Source organism: Falco cherrug, chromosome 5 (genome assembly GCF_023634085.1).
Source record: "Falco cherrug isolate bFalChe1 chromosome 5, bFalChe1.pri, whole genome shotgun sequence".
In the NCBI taxonomy this organism is placed as follows: domain Eukaryota; kingdom Metazoa; phylum Chordata; class Aves; order Falconiformes; family Falconidae; genus Falco; species Falco cherrug.
Genome location: NC_073701.1, coordinates 92,077,119 through 92,094,592, shown reverse-complemented (window position 1 = coordinate 92,094,592; position 17,474 = coordinate 92,077,119). Strand labels below are relative to the sequence as shown.

General features: G+C 44.6%; 1 protein-coding gene across 1 annotated transcript in view; it reads right to left on the bottom strand.

Moving 5' to 3' along the window:
• The window catches only part of COG5 (component of oligomeric golgi complex 5), a 183,345-nt gene that overhangs the window by 894 nt on the left and 164,977 nt on the right, over positions 1–17,474 (bottom strand). Inside the window, exons 19-21 of the mRNA XM_055711500.1 lie at positions 11,018–11,094; positions 10,390–10,516; positions 9,746–9,825 (exon numbers count right to left, since the gene is read on the bottom strand). Of these exons, the coding sequence (XP_055567475.1) occupies positions 9,746–9,825; positions 10,390–10,516; positions 11,018–11,094 (284 nt within the window). The remainder of the gene's footprint in view (positions 1–9,745; positions 9,826–10,389; positions 10,517–11,017; positions 11,095–17,474) is intronic.

Here is a 17,474-nt window from a genome sequence, read left to right as displayed (position 1 = left end):
CATTTCTTGCATGTTTTGAGGAGCGGAAAAGTTAACATTTAAATAAGCAGCGGCAGCATGTTGCAGATGGCTTGAAATGACAGCTCTGACGCACAGACTCTGGCACGTTGCTGCACTGGTAACCTTTAGAAATGGAAAGAATAGACTCCAGCTGCTGCAGACGCTAAGTACAACTTGCAGAATGAAAACTGGGGCACTGGTGAACAACTGAGCTGCCCTGAGGTGATTTCCTGGCTAAGTCTTTTGAACCGCTGTCCTTGGGGAAACGCTGCGCTAACTCACAGTGTATGTGTGTGCTTCGGCGTCTTTGTGGTGTTTTTCTTGTAGCATGTTGCACACAGAAGTAAGTCTTGTGTAAGCTGCACAAATACAGGCATTTCAAAGCTAAAGTGGGAAATGGTGATGGTGTAATTTAATGTAATTTAACTTGCTGTACAACAGAGGGCCACCTTTCATCCAGCGATTGTAGTAAATGGTACTGAGTGCCAGCGTATCTGTAAAGCAAAGACTTTGTAAACACTGATCTGTTCAGATTCTGGCTTAATAGTTCATTAACTAGCCCAGGCTGGTTTTGCCGTAGTTTTAAATACACCTTGTAATCTGATTTTCCTCTCCATTTCCTCTCTCCTGGTTCTTTATTTAATAGATACAATGATCTTGGGGGTTTCCTCCTAAAACTTGTTTATAATTATGTTCCATTAGTGCTATTTGCAGCAAAACTCCGACATTTAAGGAAACGTGCACGCAAACAGCACCCCATTTCAAGTGGGGACCAAGCTCCCCGTACATGGCTGTTCCTCTTCTGGCTGGTGGCTGTTGCAGCACCAGTACAGGCTGTGGCCCCTCCTGCCTGTAGCCAGGCACCGTCCCGGAGGACGGGGTCCTGCTGCCGCCACCCGCGCAGCAGAGCTGGAACGGTCCCTGTGTGGGGCAGCGGGCTGGCGCTTGGCTCCCGCCTGCCTTCACGGCAGCACAGGGCACGCCAGCACGGCTGCTCTGCCAGGGAGGGCTCCGGTAGCGTGGCAGGAACGTTCCCGGTTCCACTGGGGGAAGGCCGGCGGGTGTCGTGCACAGCTGGTGCGGGGGGAGCACAGGGCTGAGGGAGATGGTAACAGCAGCTGCAGGGCAGGGCCTGTAACTAACTACCCATGAGCTGCCGTGGCGTGGCGGGGTGGCGGGCTGGGGCTGCGTTTATGTTCACGGCTGGTTCCAACAGACGCGCTCGCGGCGAGATACTGTGGTCCCGCTTCGAGTTCAGGGGCCCGAAGGCAGCACTGCGACCCCCGACGTGCCTGCTGGCAGCCGGAGCTGATGAGCAGTGAGGCAGTTAATTAGGCTTAAGGAAAACACAACAGCGGGGCTCAGCCCGTTTCACACGCGCAGTCTCCTCCTGGAACGGGGGTGATGAGGGAGGAGAGGCCGAGATCCCCGTGTGATGCTGCAACACGGGGAAGCTGCAGCTGAGCCCACCAAACCTGGCAAAGCAGAAGCGAGGGTAGGAAGAAGCGGGGTTGTAATACACTTTGCTGCCTGCAAGTAAACCAGCAAGGGGCTCTGAGCTTCCTAAATGGAAACTAGAACCCCCCCATATTGGAGCGTTGCTGGGAATCTCCATCAAAGTTCGTGTATTAACAAGTGGGAGATGGTCCTGAGGCCAAGAGCCTTCAGTTTGCTGGAGAGAGGAGTCAGCTCTGGGTTCCAAGAAGCCAGTGACAGTGGCTGCAGCCGCTCTGCCAGCGCCCCTCACCCCCCGCGAAGCCACACAGCCGGGGGGCAAGCGGAGGAGCTGGGGGTCCACAAACAGCACGTGCGCACACGCGTCGCTAATGGAGTTTGGCCGTGTGAGAGAAGCGAGCAGCTGGGCAACCAAGGGACGGACCCAAGGTTTTGAGCACAGGATGAGAACGGCACAGCGCAGGCACAAGGTGCTGCCCCCCCCCCGCCCCCCCCGGGCACAGCTCCTGCCACCCCTAGGCAGGGCAGCTGGACTTCGCGTTCCCTCTTTGCTGAAGCCCAGGGCGCGCTGCCTGAGACTGAGGGGATGCAAAAGGAGGATGGGCCGGACGATCGGTGCATTGAGAGGCTTCAGAAGAACGCAGTGACTGAGCACAAAACAGTCCCAGGTGCCCTTGAGAGCTCTTCAGTGTTTGTACCTGAATAGTGAGTTACTGCCGAGGGACCCACACCAGGTGCCAACACACTCTGAAGAGCCGCTTTGCATTTTTTGCACATCAACAAACACCAAGAGAAAAGCTATCCCCTGTTACAGCCAGAGAGGCAGGGAAAGAAGATTTCTCTCATCTGGCCATAATGAAGCTGACTTTTTGCACCGGGTCAGCTCCCCGAGAACCTTCTGCCTGTTCTTCCCAGGGTCTCCGGAGGGCAGCACGGGGCCTACAGGGAAAGAAGTAACAACTGGAAAATGGCTTGCTGCAGCCACAAAGTGCTTTGGTGCGACTCGGACTGCAGAGAGATCAGGCACATTTGCAGGTGAGTTTTAAATCCCATGGTTTAAAAAGAAGAAGTGAGACTGGGGGAGAGGGGCAGCAGTAACTGCACTTTTTGGATAAACTGACCTCTCATGGCTATGAGGGGCAAACAGGGGAGAAGCAGACCGAGCAGCAGGTGGGAGATGCAGGCAGGGAAGGGTCAAGGATCCCATCATGATGAGGGAAGATGCCTCAGAAGTCCCGTATCTCACATTTCCACTCAGGTCAGCACTCAAGTGCTCTGGTCAGCACTAGCTGCTGAACATGTAAGACGTTCATTACCTTCTACAAAGAATTTTTTCTACAAAGAATCTTCTATTAAAAATAACAGTTGAGAAACTCCTGGGACAGTTTTCTTACTGTAACTGTCATTCATCTTGCTGAATCTCTTCCCTTCCACTCACCAGTGTCCCTGTCTTGTCCTCTATACCCTCCCCAAAGTTTGCTGGGCCCAATTAGTTTTTAGAAGTCATCAAAAACTGAAAATAGAAAAAAGAAACATATTGACCTGCTTAACTTAGAAAGCTCTGACACCTCTTGATGAAGTTGTGGGTTGGCATCATTGTCCGGATGGTAACACTGCCATCCCTTTCTGACTTTTTCAAAGCAAGGAGATAAAGCCCTTGAAAAAGATGACAGAGATAACCAGATCCCTTCAGATGAAAGGGAGAAGCTTTACCTTAAAAGCAGCATCCAAAACCACTCAGTGTCAGCCCTCAATAATCCATAGCCAGACAGTTATTCCCAGCAGATCAGACAAGAGGGAATGAGATTTAGGCCACATTAAGTGCCCCACACAGTATTAAAGAGCCCTGCTGTCACACCTTCCAGCAGCTTTTATCTTTTTTCTTTCTCTCCTGCCTCAAAAGAATCTGATTTAGCTGGCAAAACCAACTCCATCAGTGGCAGCCACTGTCCTCTTACGACTCAAAAAGCAGCTAAAAGGAACTCGGCAAATTGTTTGGCAGCCTTAGAACTGCCCAGACCCTCCTCCTTCCCAGCAGAGACCTACAGCCAACAGAAGCTGATCTTGGTCAGCTCTCTTCACCTGTGCTCGCTCTTTTACCATGGCTTTGCTTGGGTCGTTTCAAAGAGACAGAATCCAAATTCATCAATATGACCAACCCAGGAGCAATGTAACTCTCTTTTCTGCTCAAAAGACAACCAATAATTACTACTCCATCAATACTGTAAGGTGAATTCTTAGGCATTTTTCTAAAACAGACCTTGTACAGCTTTATATTTCACAATGCAAATAACATCTTTCTCAATACTCTAAATGCATTCACTATTTTCTCACGTCCCATGCTTCCGTCTCCAAAACAACTGCTTAAATGCTCTAAAGTTGAATGTTAAAATGCAATTAATAATAATTTTACCTGAAATGCTAAACCAAAAGCTTGGTTCTTCTCAGACAGTAAGAGTTTGGCTAATGACAAAGGCAGGGTGAGCACCAGCTTCTCATCAACCTTAACATTTATGTTAGGCTCACTTGACTTGTCAGCCTTTAGCTCGTGAAGGTTGTTTTACAAATGTCACATCTCCCGTTGGTGGGGATTTCACTGTAATCCTGGGGGAAACACCGACAGGAACTGCAGTGCCAAGAGAATGAACAAGTCATAGAGAAATATCTACCACCAAACAGAGGACACGGGCACCTCTGGAGCAGAACCGGCCTGGAGAACTACCCGCTTCACGGAGCCGTCAAGGCGGAGCAGCAGTCCGCTTCCCACCTGGGCGGCTGTAATAAAGCTGCCCCAGGGGCCTCACGCTGACTGACAGGATGAAAAGCTGCTGCAGCTGCTAAAGGCTGGCAGCCAAGAGGCAGCCACAGCCACCAGGAGCTCCATACCCTGCGTGGTGACCATGGAACGGCTCATCATCATGGTCAAGCTCTGATCAGCTCAGGAAACTCTCTTCTGCATTGCTGCCTGTGGTAATGACACGATGGCGACAGGCCAGAAAGCCTGTTTGGGAACAGCATTCCTGGTGATGGAAGGTAACGAAATGGCAGAAATCATGAATCCAGGGAGAAAGGATGGCTGAAGTCCAGAGAATAACGGGGAGGTTGCTTCAGAGAGCAAGGGAGGCACGGGCTGGGAGGGGAACCAAAAGCATCAACAGTCACAAAAATAGATGTGATTGATTGCAGAAGTACATTTTGGACAGGAATTTTGTTTCTTTGAAGACAATTACTACGTCTTAAGGGTGGGATTTCCTGACTGCGACATCCAGGAACATGGACGGTGCAGGAAGCTGCTTATGGCACAGCAAGGTGGTTGCTGCTGCGTGAAGCCACTTCCAGCTCAGGCTGCCTGAGCCGGGCAGCTTGTGACAATCTGCTTCACTGAAGCTGCTGAGATGCTACGTGAGTGTACTTTACTTTGGGAGATAAATGAGCTTAGTAGCTTTGTTAACAATTTAAATGCAGATTTTATGATAACATTTTGTGAACTTTACCAGTCCTAGCTCAAACAAGCCTTTGTAAACTATGCTGGCAGTACAGATATTCAGTTCAGATGCACCGGTTCACTATTAAAATCTCGTCTTAAAAAAAAGTAGGCTTGCTCCTGTAGAGGACACTGTAAAAACACTAGTACATAAGTAGTAATGGAAAAATAAATGGCATCATGGGTGAAAGCAGTATCATCAAGTCTCCAGCACAGAAGAGATCACAGCTGTTGTCATATAAAAAGATGTAATTTATAGTTATATTACCGATGTTTAAGAAGATGGAAGAAACCCTGTTTATGTAATATACAAAACATACTCTTGAAGGGATTAGACTAAATAATGCCCTAAATTCAGCATCTTCCAGTCTAATAAAGGACATAAAACCTGTTCAGCAATCTGTTTCTATTTTAAAAGACAAGCTATGTATACATTACAAATATTGTTTGTAAAAGAGAGCTATGGAAAGAGGGTTGGTGGGATGTTCTGCATATATTAATGCTTCATTAAAAATGCCATAAGAAGTACGGGGAAAAAAATCTAGGTTTAAGATGCCCTCCCACATAAGGAAAAGGATTTTAAAGCACTTATTAAATTACTTCACTTGCTTGAGCAAAAAACATGAGCTTTCTTGGAAATCAGGACAAGCTGATTATATAAGACCCAGATAGTTCTTTTTTAAAATGTTATTTCAACCCATGAAGATTTATATCTACAGTTGAAAGAAAAAAAAAAGAAAAGTCTATGATTTGGGTTGTCGTTCTTAAAGAGATCTTAACACATATCATTTAGAATTACTCTAATTAATTAGTTAATTTTATACAGAATTGTGAAAACTAGCAGCTACCCTCCTGGGCTCTGCCTTGGTCAGACGGAACCAGATTTACAAGAATTTACAAGAATTGTAAACTTCAGAAGAGGCAGGGCCTGTCGTTCTGTTCAGTAGCAGGGTAGCACCCTGTGCACCCAGGTCCTGATCCACCAGCAGGGCCGGGCTTTTCTCGAGTACTTTGTTAAAAGTCTGTTTGCCTTGCAAACTTCAGGGCAAAGAGGAAAAGAGACAATTACGCTGTGTAGGAGCAGACCTGTCTGACACCAGACCTATGGAACCGACTGCTAGAAAAGTTAGGGTACCCCCCAACAGTAGAACCTCAACGGCATCATCCACAGGGCAACCCGTCAGCGAGAGACATCTCCAGTTCGTTGCAGGTTGCACAATAAAGACATCACAGGAGCCGTGCATTGTCAGGCAAGCATCACCGACGCCGCGGGCTTTTATGAACGGCCTGGTGCTGGCCTGGGAGTGCTGGGAGGCGCCGGGCCAGCGCAGGGCAGCCCTCCAGCCGCGCCGCCCGGCTGCTGCTTGCCTGGACCGAGCACAGCAATGCTGCTTGCAGCAAAGCTGTCACGCTGCTGCGCCTAGCGAGACTGAACCTAACGCACAGATGGGGCTTTTGTGGTGGTCCCCAAGCTGGCGTTTGTCCCTGCCCCCTGGCAGGTTAGCGGTCGGAGCTGCTCTCTGGCTCAGCACATCAGCTCGTTATGAAAATGAACCCTTCACTGCGCCTGGCTTTCAACCCTGCTCCAGCAAGGGTGAGCTTGAATAAGGAGAGTTTACACCCACTCTAATGGGAAAGGTAAGAATTTGGCCCTTGAGAGGATGAACCGTCCTTCGGGCTGGCTCAGATCCTGCCACGTCTCACAGGGTTTCTTTTACGGAAGAGAGGTTGAGCGTTCAAACTTAATTGAAAAAGACAAAAAGCGCCCTGACCAGTTAGAGAGGAGCTCCTTTCAACAGCATCCCGCTCGCTCGGCTCAGGGAGGATGCCTGCAGCAGGGTCATCTCACCTAACTTTAAATGCCTGCAGGGCAGCTGTCTGCCTGAGAGAGCTCCTGTGTCCCAGCCCACGCTCCCTTCACTGAGCAGAGAAAATGGAGCTTTCAGGACACAATGCAACTGACCTATTTTAGGCACCTACTTCAGGATGAGACGAATCAGCCCCAGCAGCGCCTGTTTCTCTCTGCTGACTATAAAGGGAGCCCAGCTAATACACCTCCGGCCAGGTAAATCCCACCCCTCACGCTGAATACAAGCTACTAATTCATAACATTAACACCACATTGTACATGAAGCATTTAAGATCTGCAGAGAAGAAGCAGCACTCCAATTAGCTTTAATATGAAGCTGTAAGGATTCTGATAACACAAGTAAATTAATATCTAAGCAGCAGGTCCCTAGAGTAATGGCACAGTCGTTACACAGGGAAGTTGCAGAAAATTACCATATGCAAGGTTGCAGCAAATGTAAAGATAATTTCTTGATGGAGGCCAATGCAGAGATCTGAAGGCTCAAAATATCCGAGGTTCAATTAGCACAGCTGAACAACTACAGGCGGAAAAAGCTGGAAGAGGGTGACTGACAAAAGACAAATGAGCAAGACGCCTGTAGTTCAACTTGGGTTCATATATGACGCATGAAGAGGATGCTCAGAAATCTTCCGATTGAGTATTAAAGAAAATATGAGTGAAACATGGTCATACTAGTGACTGACAATTGCTTGCCTGCCTTATGTATGGATAACTGGCCTATTTAGGTTATTTATGACTGACAGGCATGAGAGAAGATGATAAAAAGGTGAATGCATACAGCAATGCCTACAGAGGTTACGAGCGTCAGCGAAGGAGCACCATCCCCTTCACTCACTGCGTTCAAGCACTGCTCAGCTAGACCCCACTCTTTGCTCCCAGACATGCGGTGCCACACGAGCTGACAACAAACCACCCCGAGGGAAGAGTCTGCTTGGCAAATCCAGCGTAGCTCATTCATGCCCAGCTGCACGAGTGATGCCTGCAAGCGGCGGGCCCGGGGATGGATGGAGAGGCAGTCAAGCCTCGCTCCGGTACCAAGAGTAGGGAAGATCCACTGGAGCGCCAACTGGAGCGCCAACAGAGGCCTTTGGGGAGGGCAGATCTTCAAAGCCGCCCTCTCCATGCCCTGGGAGCATGCGTGTCTGAGCAAGTCCAAGCACTCCAAAAGCACAAGGACCACAGTCTCACTGTGAAATGCTCAAGTGGTAACCTTGCAGCAGCACATTCTTGAGATTAAAAAGTTAAAATATTTTACTAATGGTATCTCATGCAAAATGAATAAAGGATTCAGTGAAAGGATTGAAATGAAAAGCTTAAAGTATTCCAGCTACACTACCACCACGGTCTAAAGGATGACACTCACTCTGCCTAAAAGCCTTGTCGCAAGGCTTGTCCCTTAATACCTCTGTGGTCAGAGCAATTTATCAGTGTCTGAACATGACCAGCAGCAAGCTCATTAACTGAATCAGTCTGGATGAAATCTAATTGCAAGAAAAAAACCAAAAATGTGCTGTAGTTTAAGGATGGCATTTTCAAATTTGTGAAAAAGGACTGAAGAGAATAAAATCCCATCAGTTCTCAAACAGTTTGCATTCTTGGCTTTCCCTGCATCTCTGAAATTCAACACTGTCAGTTTTGCCAGTACTATCAGGACAGAAATGACAATCAAAATACTCATAACTAAGTTACATATACAGCTGTATTAGCCCTACACCAATTATGCATTCCCCTGTAATTCAAGATGTCATGTCTTGAGAATCAAGAAAACCTAGTTTTGTAGCCAAACTAGACTAACAACATGTATGATTTTCAAAAAATACTCTTTTAATACACATCTGAAGAGACACAGTTTGTGGTTTAGTATTCTGGAAATAAATCCTACTAACATGTACTGGTGATCAACTAGTATTTCCTTAATTGGCCCAAGCACTACACCGGACTGTATGGTGCTATCAGCGTCAAGAACTGTAAATATTTGCTGCAGACACTTCTGGCTGCTTTAAAAGTGTGGACAGATAACGGTGCATTTCTCAAGCACAATCACTGCTGGCTGGAACTTAAAAGTCAGCTTCTATGATTTCACAAAAAGCTGGCAACATTCACGCGCAGAAGTTCAAGGACAGAGTTGGCTCGCAGGCCAGATCAAGCCTCATGCAGCTAAGCGTGACAACCTTTCCCGTGCCAGTGGAGTGGGTGACACTGAGCTCAGGACAGGACACTGAGAAGTCTGGAAAACTAGGGCATTACGAGCCAAACGATCACCTGAGCCTTGAATCCTGAGCGTCCTCAGGCTGGCTCTCTCATGTTCATACAACACATCTGTTGTCTCTAACATACTTCAAATATCTGCTTGTTTTATGAAACAAGTCTCTTCGTAACTTTTCCTAACATTTCAAGATGCAAAATAGCATTTAGCTGTAGTCATCTACCCTAGGAATATGTTAAAGATCTGACATAATTATCACTTCCTAAAGATCTTGGGCTGATTTCCTGAAGAATAACATCACAGGACTGTAACAAGGGTCTTCCATTTTTAAATTCCTACCTACATTTTCATTGCTTAAGCTTCCAAAGCTTCTCTTTCCTGATACAGAAGACAGGCCAGCTACAGCCTTGACTTTCCAACAGTTGAGAGAGGCAGTTTTGCTAAAACACAGTATTAATTTAAGTCATCACTGTGCGTCATTTCTTTCTTTTGCAAGAGGATTATGTGCTCCTTCCAAAGGCATTGGAGGGTTTGGGCACAGAGGGTAAAGGGGAGCGTTCAGTTTACCTATTCTGCCATTCCGCAACTTATCCCATGAGCGGAGAAAGGGTAATGGTATTTATGATACACCTCCTATAGCACATTTTTTTACCTTTCAAGACTTGTCCTGGTGTGCAGGACTAAGTTACTGCTCCATTATCATGAATGTAGAGAAGAAAAAAGCATTTACCGTATGAGAGCAAGCCTGTCTTTTTCAGATGGATGATCATCAAGCCATTGGGAGTAGCGGGCAATGGACCACTCGGCTCTCTGATGCAGAGAAAGACAAAACAAGCACCAGTTACACATGAACGTGAAAAAGAAACCACACACACCAATTTCAGAATCAAAGATGACATAAATGAAGGCCACATGAGACTCTCTTAATACTACAGTGATGCAGAATGAGTTAAGGAGGTGGAGTCAATTAACAGAAACAGTCCAATACATGATTTGGAAGCTCCAAGATGATCTCCTGCATCAGCTGTTTGCCCAGTTCTGACGGGGGTTTGAATCTAGATTTCCTGCATCTTACATAAGCAGGATCCAGGCTATTTGCAGTCTGGGATAAGACCTGCAATTTCTTCTATGAGCTGACGGAATGTTAAAGAATTGAGAGTCTATTTTAAATCAGCTTATTCTCTTCCTACTGTTAATTAAGCAAAATATGAATTCAGTGACTGTAACACCTTTACCACAACAAAAACAAAGGCCATCAAATCACATAAAGTATGGGCTTGAATATTTTTAAACTAAAATAACTAGGGCAAACTACAATTTTAATTCCTCCTCCCTTAGGACGTTTCAAAAGGAAAGACAGGTTGATCTTGTTACCTGAAAGGGTGATTTTAACTCTGGTGGTGCTCTTGTAAATAAGAACTGAAGAATAATGCTGAACGGAATAACCTCTCCCAGAGCTGGGCTACTGGCAATATGCTCACTGGTCTGGAACAGCAGTGGTCTGGAAAAAGGTAACAATATACTTGTGAAAGAAAGAAAAATCTTATCTTATGCATTAGAAAAACGGCTATAAGGTGGCAATATTGTGTTAGGATAGAATCAGCTCATTTTCTTCCATTAGTCTGCATCTTATGTTTTCAACACAGGTTCAGTTTGTAAAAAATTATAAAAATTGCCTAAGGTAATTAAACAACACAGGACTCTACATTTTATATTTCAGTGAAAACACTTAAGGTAACTATAGAACTCACTGTCATACAGAAGTTGCACTGAAAGCAACACAAAAAAGTACAATTTGGCCAACATTTGCATGACAAAGATTTTTTTAAATCATAGTTATTCTCTGCATAAAATTTAAAAGAACTTTAATCTATTTCTAATTTGCAGGTGGGTGTTGCCAAAAAAGCTCTCAGTTCAATCAGAAGTAACACGAGGTAAAAAACAGTTCTGCAGTACAGTTCGGTCAGACTGCCAATTGCAAGTTCCTGTGACTGCAACTCACCTGAACGACCTCAGCTGCCTGTAACATTTTCCTAGGTCAGAGACTCGCCGACACAGCGGTGCTACTGCTAACTCCATCTATAAAACCAAACATTTTAATGTGAAATACATTTTCCAAAAATATAAAACTTGGTATTGAAGTAGCCTGCCTTTAAGCAATAATCCAGACTTGCAGACCAAGTCACCGACTTCTCGCTGGTGGCTGAGTTTGAGACAAGAAGCTATCCTTTCCCGTCATACCGCAGTGCCCGAGCCAAGACTTTTTCCCTGTTCTTGGCAACATCCCATGTCGCATCCCATGGCATCCCAACCACAGTGGCAGTCTCTGGTTAAGAACAGATGGGGTCTTGTGAGCTTTCTGTGACTGAAGCTTTATTTCTCGCAGTAGGTTTATTTTGTTGGTGATGAGTTTTCTGATGAAACACTTATGTCAATACCCCAAAAATCTGACTGCAGCCTGGGAAGAAAGAAAATCTAGGCCAGACTCCATAAGCCACTCCTAAAGCAGTAAAAATACATACACATTTCAGCTGGGCATCCTTTCCTTTAGTGAAGGACAAGGTTAAAGTGATTCCTTCTTGAACACTTGGCCCCAAATTCTGGGGCACAAAACCTACACAGATTGGATAGAAGGCAGCTGGGACCTATTGTCACAGGGTCACATGGAATCACAGGCATCAGTAAGAGCATTATTTTCATACTTATTTTCATGCTGTTTGGTCTCTGACTTAGAGCAGCTGTCTTTTAACAATTGTTTGTTTTTAACACTATCTGTTTTTTAAGCACTGGAGTTCACCTGCCTTTTCGAACAAGAGCCAGCTTCTGCTTGGGTTTTTGCATCATTCATGTGAGACTAAATTTTGTCACCGGCTCTTCATTAACAGTGAGGACACAGAAGTGAGAAAGAGTAATTTTGCCTCCAGATCCCAGACTGAACATGAACCTTACATGGCAAACTTTCAGTTAGTATGCACACTAACACAAATACCACCACTCAAAATACCTCATTGGTAAAGTCATTTTAGCCAGATTTGGATTAAGTCTTTACTTTTCGCGTTCCTGAGATGTCAGTCAACAGAGACACGCAAGTTTTATTCTCCACATACACTTTTTTAAATCCCCAACTTGAAAGACTGTTCAGACTTTGATTTTCACATAAAGCACAATTAAGCTAAGTTTCAAAGAACTACAGCTAAAATAAGTAACGTGATCAAAAACACCATACAATGCGATTCCCATTTAAGTAACGTTGCTGAATGAGTTCCTAAGTGTTTGTGATAAGACACTATTTACAGTCAAGTCTTTAATACTATTATTCTTTGCAGCTGTAGAATTTTCTCAGACAGAGCTGGCTGCCGGGCCACCAGCTTCAGCGAGAGAGAACCTAACTATGCTGGGGTTCCAGCACAACCAAGAAAGATGGTGTGGTGAACTGCGATGCCGTAGCTCATCTAAAACCAGAAGAAATTAAATTAGCAACTAATGCAAATGAAGGCCATATACTTCAGGCACCCATCTTAAAAAGCAGGTGGCAGGATGGGAGTCATCTCAACATTTACAGGTTCTCTTCTTACTCAGTAAACAGCCACTCCTGGGGTGTGATGCATCTTTCCCCACAGGAGCCATCTAAAATAGGTCAGGTGGGTCACACTGTAGGACTATCCTCCTACACGACATGCAGACAAAGCTGGGAAAGCCAGAGGGCCAAACCCAGGCACTCACGCTTCCTCTACAGACCAGGAGAGGAGGGCACCTCTGAAAGGAGATGGGGCAAGCCCCACGGAGCTAGCCTACACAGTGCAAAGCTGCTCCCCGAGCCCACGAACCCTGGAATACATGCCCCACATCCAGCACTTCCAGGCCACTTGAAATCTGCATTTTATATTAAGCAGAAATTCACAGGAGCAAAAAGTGAATAAGAATCCAGGAAGCAGAAATAAGGATCTTTGTCTTCTGCTTTCAGACGAATGCTCCAGCCCTGGGTTGCAGCCTGGCTCCCTCCTGCCTGCCGCCCTTCTGGCCCCCAGATCTTCTACTCCAGGCTATGAATTGGCTGCTTCTCTACGGCTGGGTGGGATCCCTGCCCCATCTCTCTGTAACCCTCGCAGCCTGAGGGCTAGGTCACCTCCTCCACACGCAGGCACGAGAGGTACCTGTTTCTCGGGCTGAAGAGCATGTACAAGCCAGCTTTGCCGTTCCTGGGCAAGCAGGCTACCCACCAGACAGCGCACAAGGCACGCAGACGGGAAGCCATCGTCCCCACGCCTGAGGAGGAGCCGTCAGCTGCAGTGCTGTGGGCTGGACCTGCTGGCACCAGGGAGCGAGGCTGAGCGTACGCTCCCAGGACAGGCAGGTTCTCCCTGGGGATTTCTGCAGTGAGGTGCTCCAACTCCAAACCGCCATGAAGCTTACAGCAAGCTCAGCATGCTGTTCCCCCAGATCCCCCAGGGCACGTCTGAGCATGTATGGGAGCCAGGAGGCTGGTCTGTTGCACAGGATCAGGAACAAGTAGCCAAAAAGCTGAGCTAATTAAGCAGGCTTTGCTGCAGCATGATAGCAAGAACCCTACAGACCCTGAAAAACAAATGGGAGAAAGACTGATTTCTCCAGAGCTTCTTTTCAGGCGTCAGTATTGGCTAGGGGCAGCTGGAAGTAAGTGATACCCTGCAGGAGCTGGTGTCCCAGCTCCGGTGGGAGCCGTGGGCTGTGAAGAACCAAGGAGAAGGGAATTCTTTTAGGTGCTTTACAGAATTTGATACAGGCTACAAACTGCCGGTCTGACTCGAGGAAACAGAGATGCATGGATGAAACTGTACTCATGAGGGGAAAGAAACCCCAGCACAGCAAAATATAATTTTGCTTAATAAGTTTCAAATGATTGTTCCACTCCTGAAACATAGTATGATGTAGTAAGACATAAGTGAAACTTTCTACAGCTTAACCAATTCCTTATTAAAACAAATCCAAATGATTTCTCTTGAACATACTTGGCAGTTCCCATAAATCAACATTTTTAGTCTTAAGTACTAAAGAATAAAATTTACTTTGGAAAATTCTATTACTTCATCCTCAACCTTTATTCACTGTAGGAAATTATTAGTATTGCTAGAACTAGATAGATTTAATGGCAGCAGATGGTTGATTCGTGAGGTACTAGTTGCCAAAGAAAAAAATTGTTTTTAAGCTTTGCAGCATACTATACCATCTCAAATTGACTCATGAAGAGTGGGAATGAGTGAAAACTAATGTGGTAAAAATGTACATAAACTACAGAAACTTTTTTTTAAAAATTTACAACACTAGTCTGCTATGTGTTATAACGCAGTCTCTCCAATAAAAACTGTACACTGTACTTTGCATAATAACCAAGATTGTTTTCTTCACTTGAATTTTAGCTATCTGTCCGAGCCCAATGATGCGGTGAGATGCCACAGCATCCTTCTGCTGTTACATTCCTTTCTGCAGGCCCTCTGTGCAGGGTTCTGTGTGTTTCCACTGAGCATCGTGCCAGCAGGCACCGTTGGCCCTGGAGCAAGTGCCGGGGAGGAATCGTTTCGGCTAAAGCAGCTGCTGGAATTGGGCAGAGGATTGGGCATACATCACTTCTTGGTTTTGCTACCTGTCATCACCTGAAGCTGCATCAGCTGTTGATTCATGCAGCATGTTTATACCGTAGCAGCTTTTGCTGTAATATATATCTATAGTTTCCGAAGCGTTTTGGTGAGCTTTTACAGGTCGGGTGAAGTTTTTGGCTGTCTGCAAGCCAGTATTTGCATCATATGCACAAGGCTTTTCAGACAGCCATGTCCTATGGGTGGACTTTACATATGAGAGGGTAAGTAGTATTTTTTTGTTTCTTTTCCAAATTTCTCTCCCAGAACTGCAAATTTGAAAATTCAGACATCCAGGTTAAATTCAGTGACAAATCAAGTGTCTGAGCAGTAATTTGCAACCACAGAGGGCTGGTTGACTAAAGTGAGATAATCCTTAGCACAGGATCCAGGAGAAGCAGTAGTAAGTGCACGTGCCTGCCGAAAAAGAAGGGGCAGCTAGAACACAGGGCCTAATGACTCTGCCTTGTTTCTTCCAACTTTTTTCAAAACCTATTGCTTTTCCATTATTTATTCATGTTATTTTGCTATGCTTTGCAGAACACAGTGGCAGACTCCTTCCCAGCATATGCTTCTCCTCAATAATTCTGGCTCTCTAAGCCCAAGAAGGCTATATAATCTTTTCTTCTCCTATGACCCTGCCATAGCCCATGGCTAGGTGGTCAATTATCTGTTGAACTATTCACTGGCTAGCCATATTGTAAAAAATACATCACATGGCTAGCTTCTCTAATTGGATTATGTTCAGCAACCCAAGGGTGAAGTTAATACATAGTCTAGATAAAGATAATGCATATATATTGAAGAGTGCTTTGAAAAACCCCATGGTGAAGTTATTGTTTAGTGCCTATTGTGGTATTTTCAAGATCTCTCATTACTAAACAGCTGTTTATTCAGCTGGAAAATCTTAACATTAAATTTTTAGCAATTACATTTCCTCCTGGCCAAGATGAATTCCAAGTTTTTAAATGTTAACTCAAAATGCTTTTTTCTAGCCATTCACCAGGAGAGAATGCTTTAACAAGCAAGGGAGCAGAAGAGCTCTGAACTATTATATGCAAGAAGCTGGCTTTGAAGGGATACAGAATTTCATTTCTCCCCCATCCAGCAATTCCAAAATGACTGAAAGGATGTTTTTTAGGAAAAATGATAAAAAGCACTTTCACACTTGTATCATCATGTTTCGTAAAACGAGCAAATCTGTTTACATGTTTAAAAATCCAAACACCTAATATTCTTCCTTTTTTAATGCGACATATTGAATCAGGAAACCAGATTCTGACCATAGACTAACCAGCATAGAAACATTTCTTCTGCACTAGAATTTAGCATTGTCAACTTCCACAGTAAAAACATCTTTCTAGGAAAAATCAATAATAAATTATAAATATAAATAAATGTAAAAATAAATAAATTCTAAAAATAATTTCTTGATAAAAGACTTGAAGAGTTGGTGGTAGTGTTAACAATGCCCCATCAAAAGTGTTTGCACACAAAAAACCCCTGAAGAATGCCAAAAACCCCAAGTACAAATCACACCTTGATAAGAAATACATGAAGGTGTATGTAGAACAATACTAATTCAAACAGCACCAATAAAAATAGTTCATTCAACAAGGCTGAAAATAGTCATGACATAAGATGGGGTCCTTGGCACAGACAGTGGCTCTTGCCTTACACGTCACTCCAAACATACACCTGTACTACGAAAAGATGGGAAATCATGTCATGCCTTCATGCCACAAAGCATAAAGATTACCTAGTCTTTGCAATTTCTAGACTAGTTTATTTGAATGCACTTATGATTTGTATTTGCTATTAATAAACTGCTGTCTTCCTGTATCAGCTTACAAACTTTATGTAGCAGACTACTAATTTCCATGCCAAATATTACTGTAGATGCCTCGTTTCTTCTGAGTAAACTTCTCAATGGATTGTGCTTATATTTTGTGCAGTGTTTGCTGCATTGTCCAGCACTTCCACCGGGTTTTAGGAACGCCTGAACTACAAGTCACTAATCCCAAAATGTGCCTAAGTGTAAGTGCTGTAACAACTCTGAATACCAAGCAACTTAAAATGTCCTTTGGAGAAGAACTGCTCCTCTCCAGAAACATAAATTTTGCAAAAACATCGGGGCTTGTTTGCCTCCAGGATAACATTTTTTTCCGACTGACTAGTACTGAATTAAAAAGTGAAATTTGGTATTACATACATGAATACTGAATTATGTTCACCTTAAAAATACAAAACCAAATGAAAACAATTTGATCCAGGAATTTATAGGAGTGAACTGAAAAGAAATCTTGTGCAATTGCCTGCATAAAAACTGAGAGTGAGAAAAGAGGTGAATCCAGCCTGTAGACTGGAAATATTTCAAACAACAAGAGTCCCAAGGAACAGCACAGTATGGGATAATAACCTTGCAGCACTGCAGGCATTTTCTAGGGCTTAGAGATGCTACTGCATTCCTGTAAGCACTGATCTTCATGAAATCATATTAATGATATTCAGGCATAATGCAAGCCTATCATACCTCTGTTTACAGCTGTCACACTAGCACACACCTAGTCTGACTGCTGAAATACCGGTAATGCACAACAAAAAAAAAAATGCAATACTGGCACTGAAGATAAGACAGAATTCAACAGAATTACAGCAGTAATTCCTAACTATATAAGTAGCTGAGCCTTACTCAAGAAAATTGGCTGTTGTGCACCTCACTGAACCTGGTTCTCAATGCAGAGAACTTGAAGCCTCAGTTTTTCCCCTTCTGTGTAGACAGTTGTTGTCTTGAGCACCGCAAAAATTTTCAGATATGACTCTCAGCCAAAGCTGTTCCACTGAGTA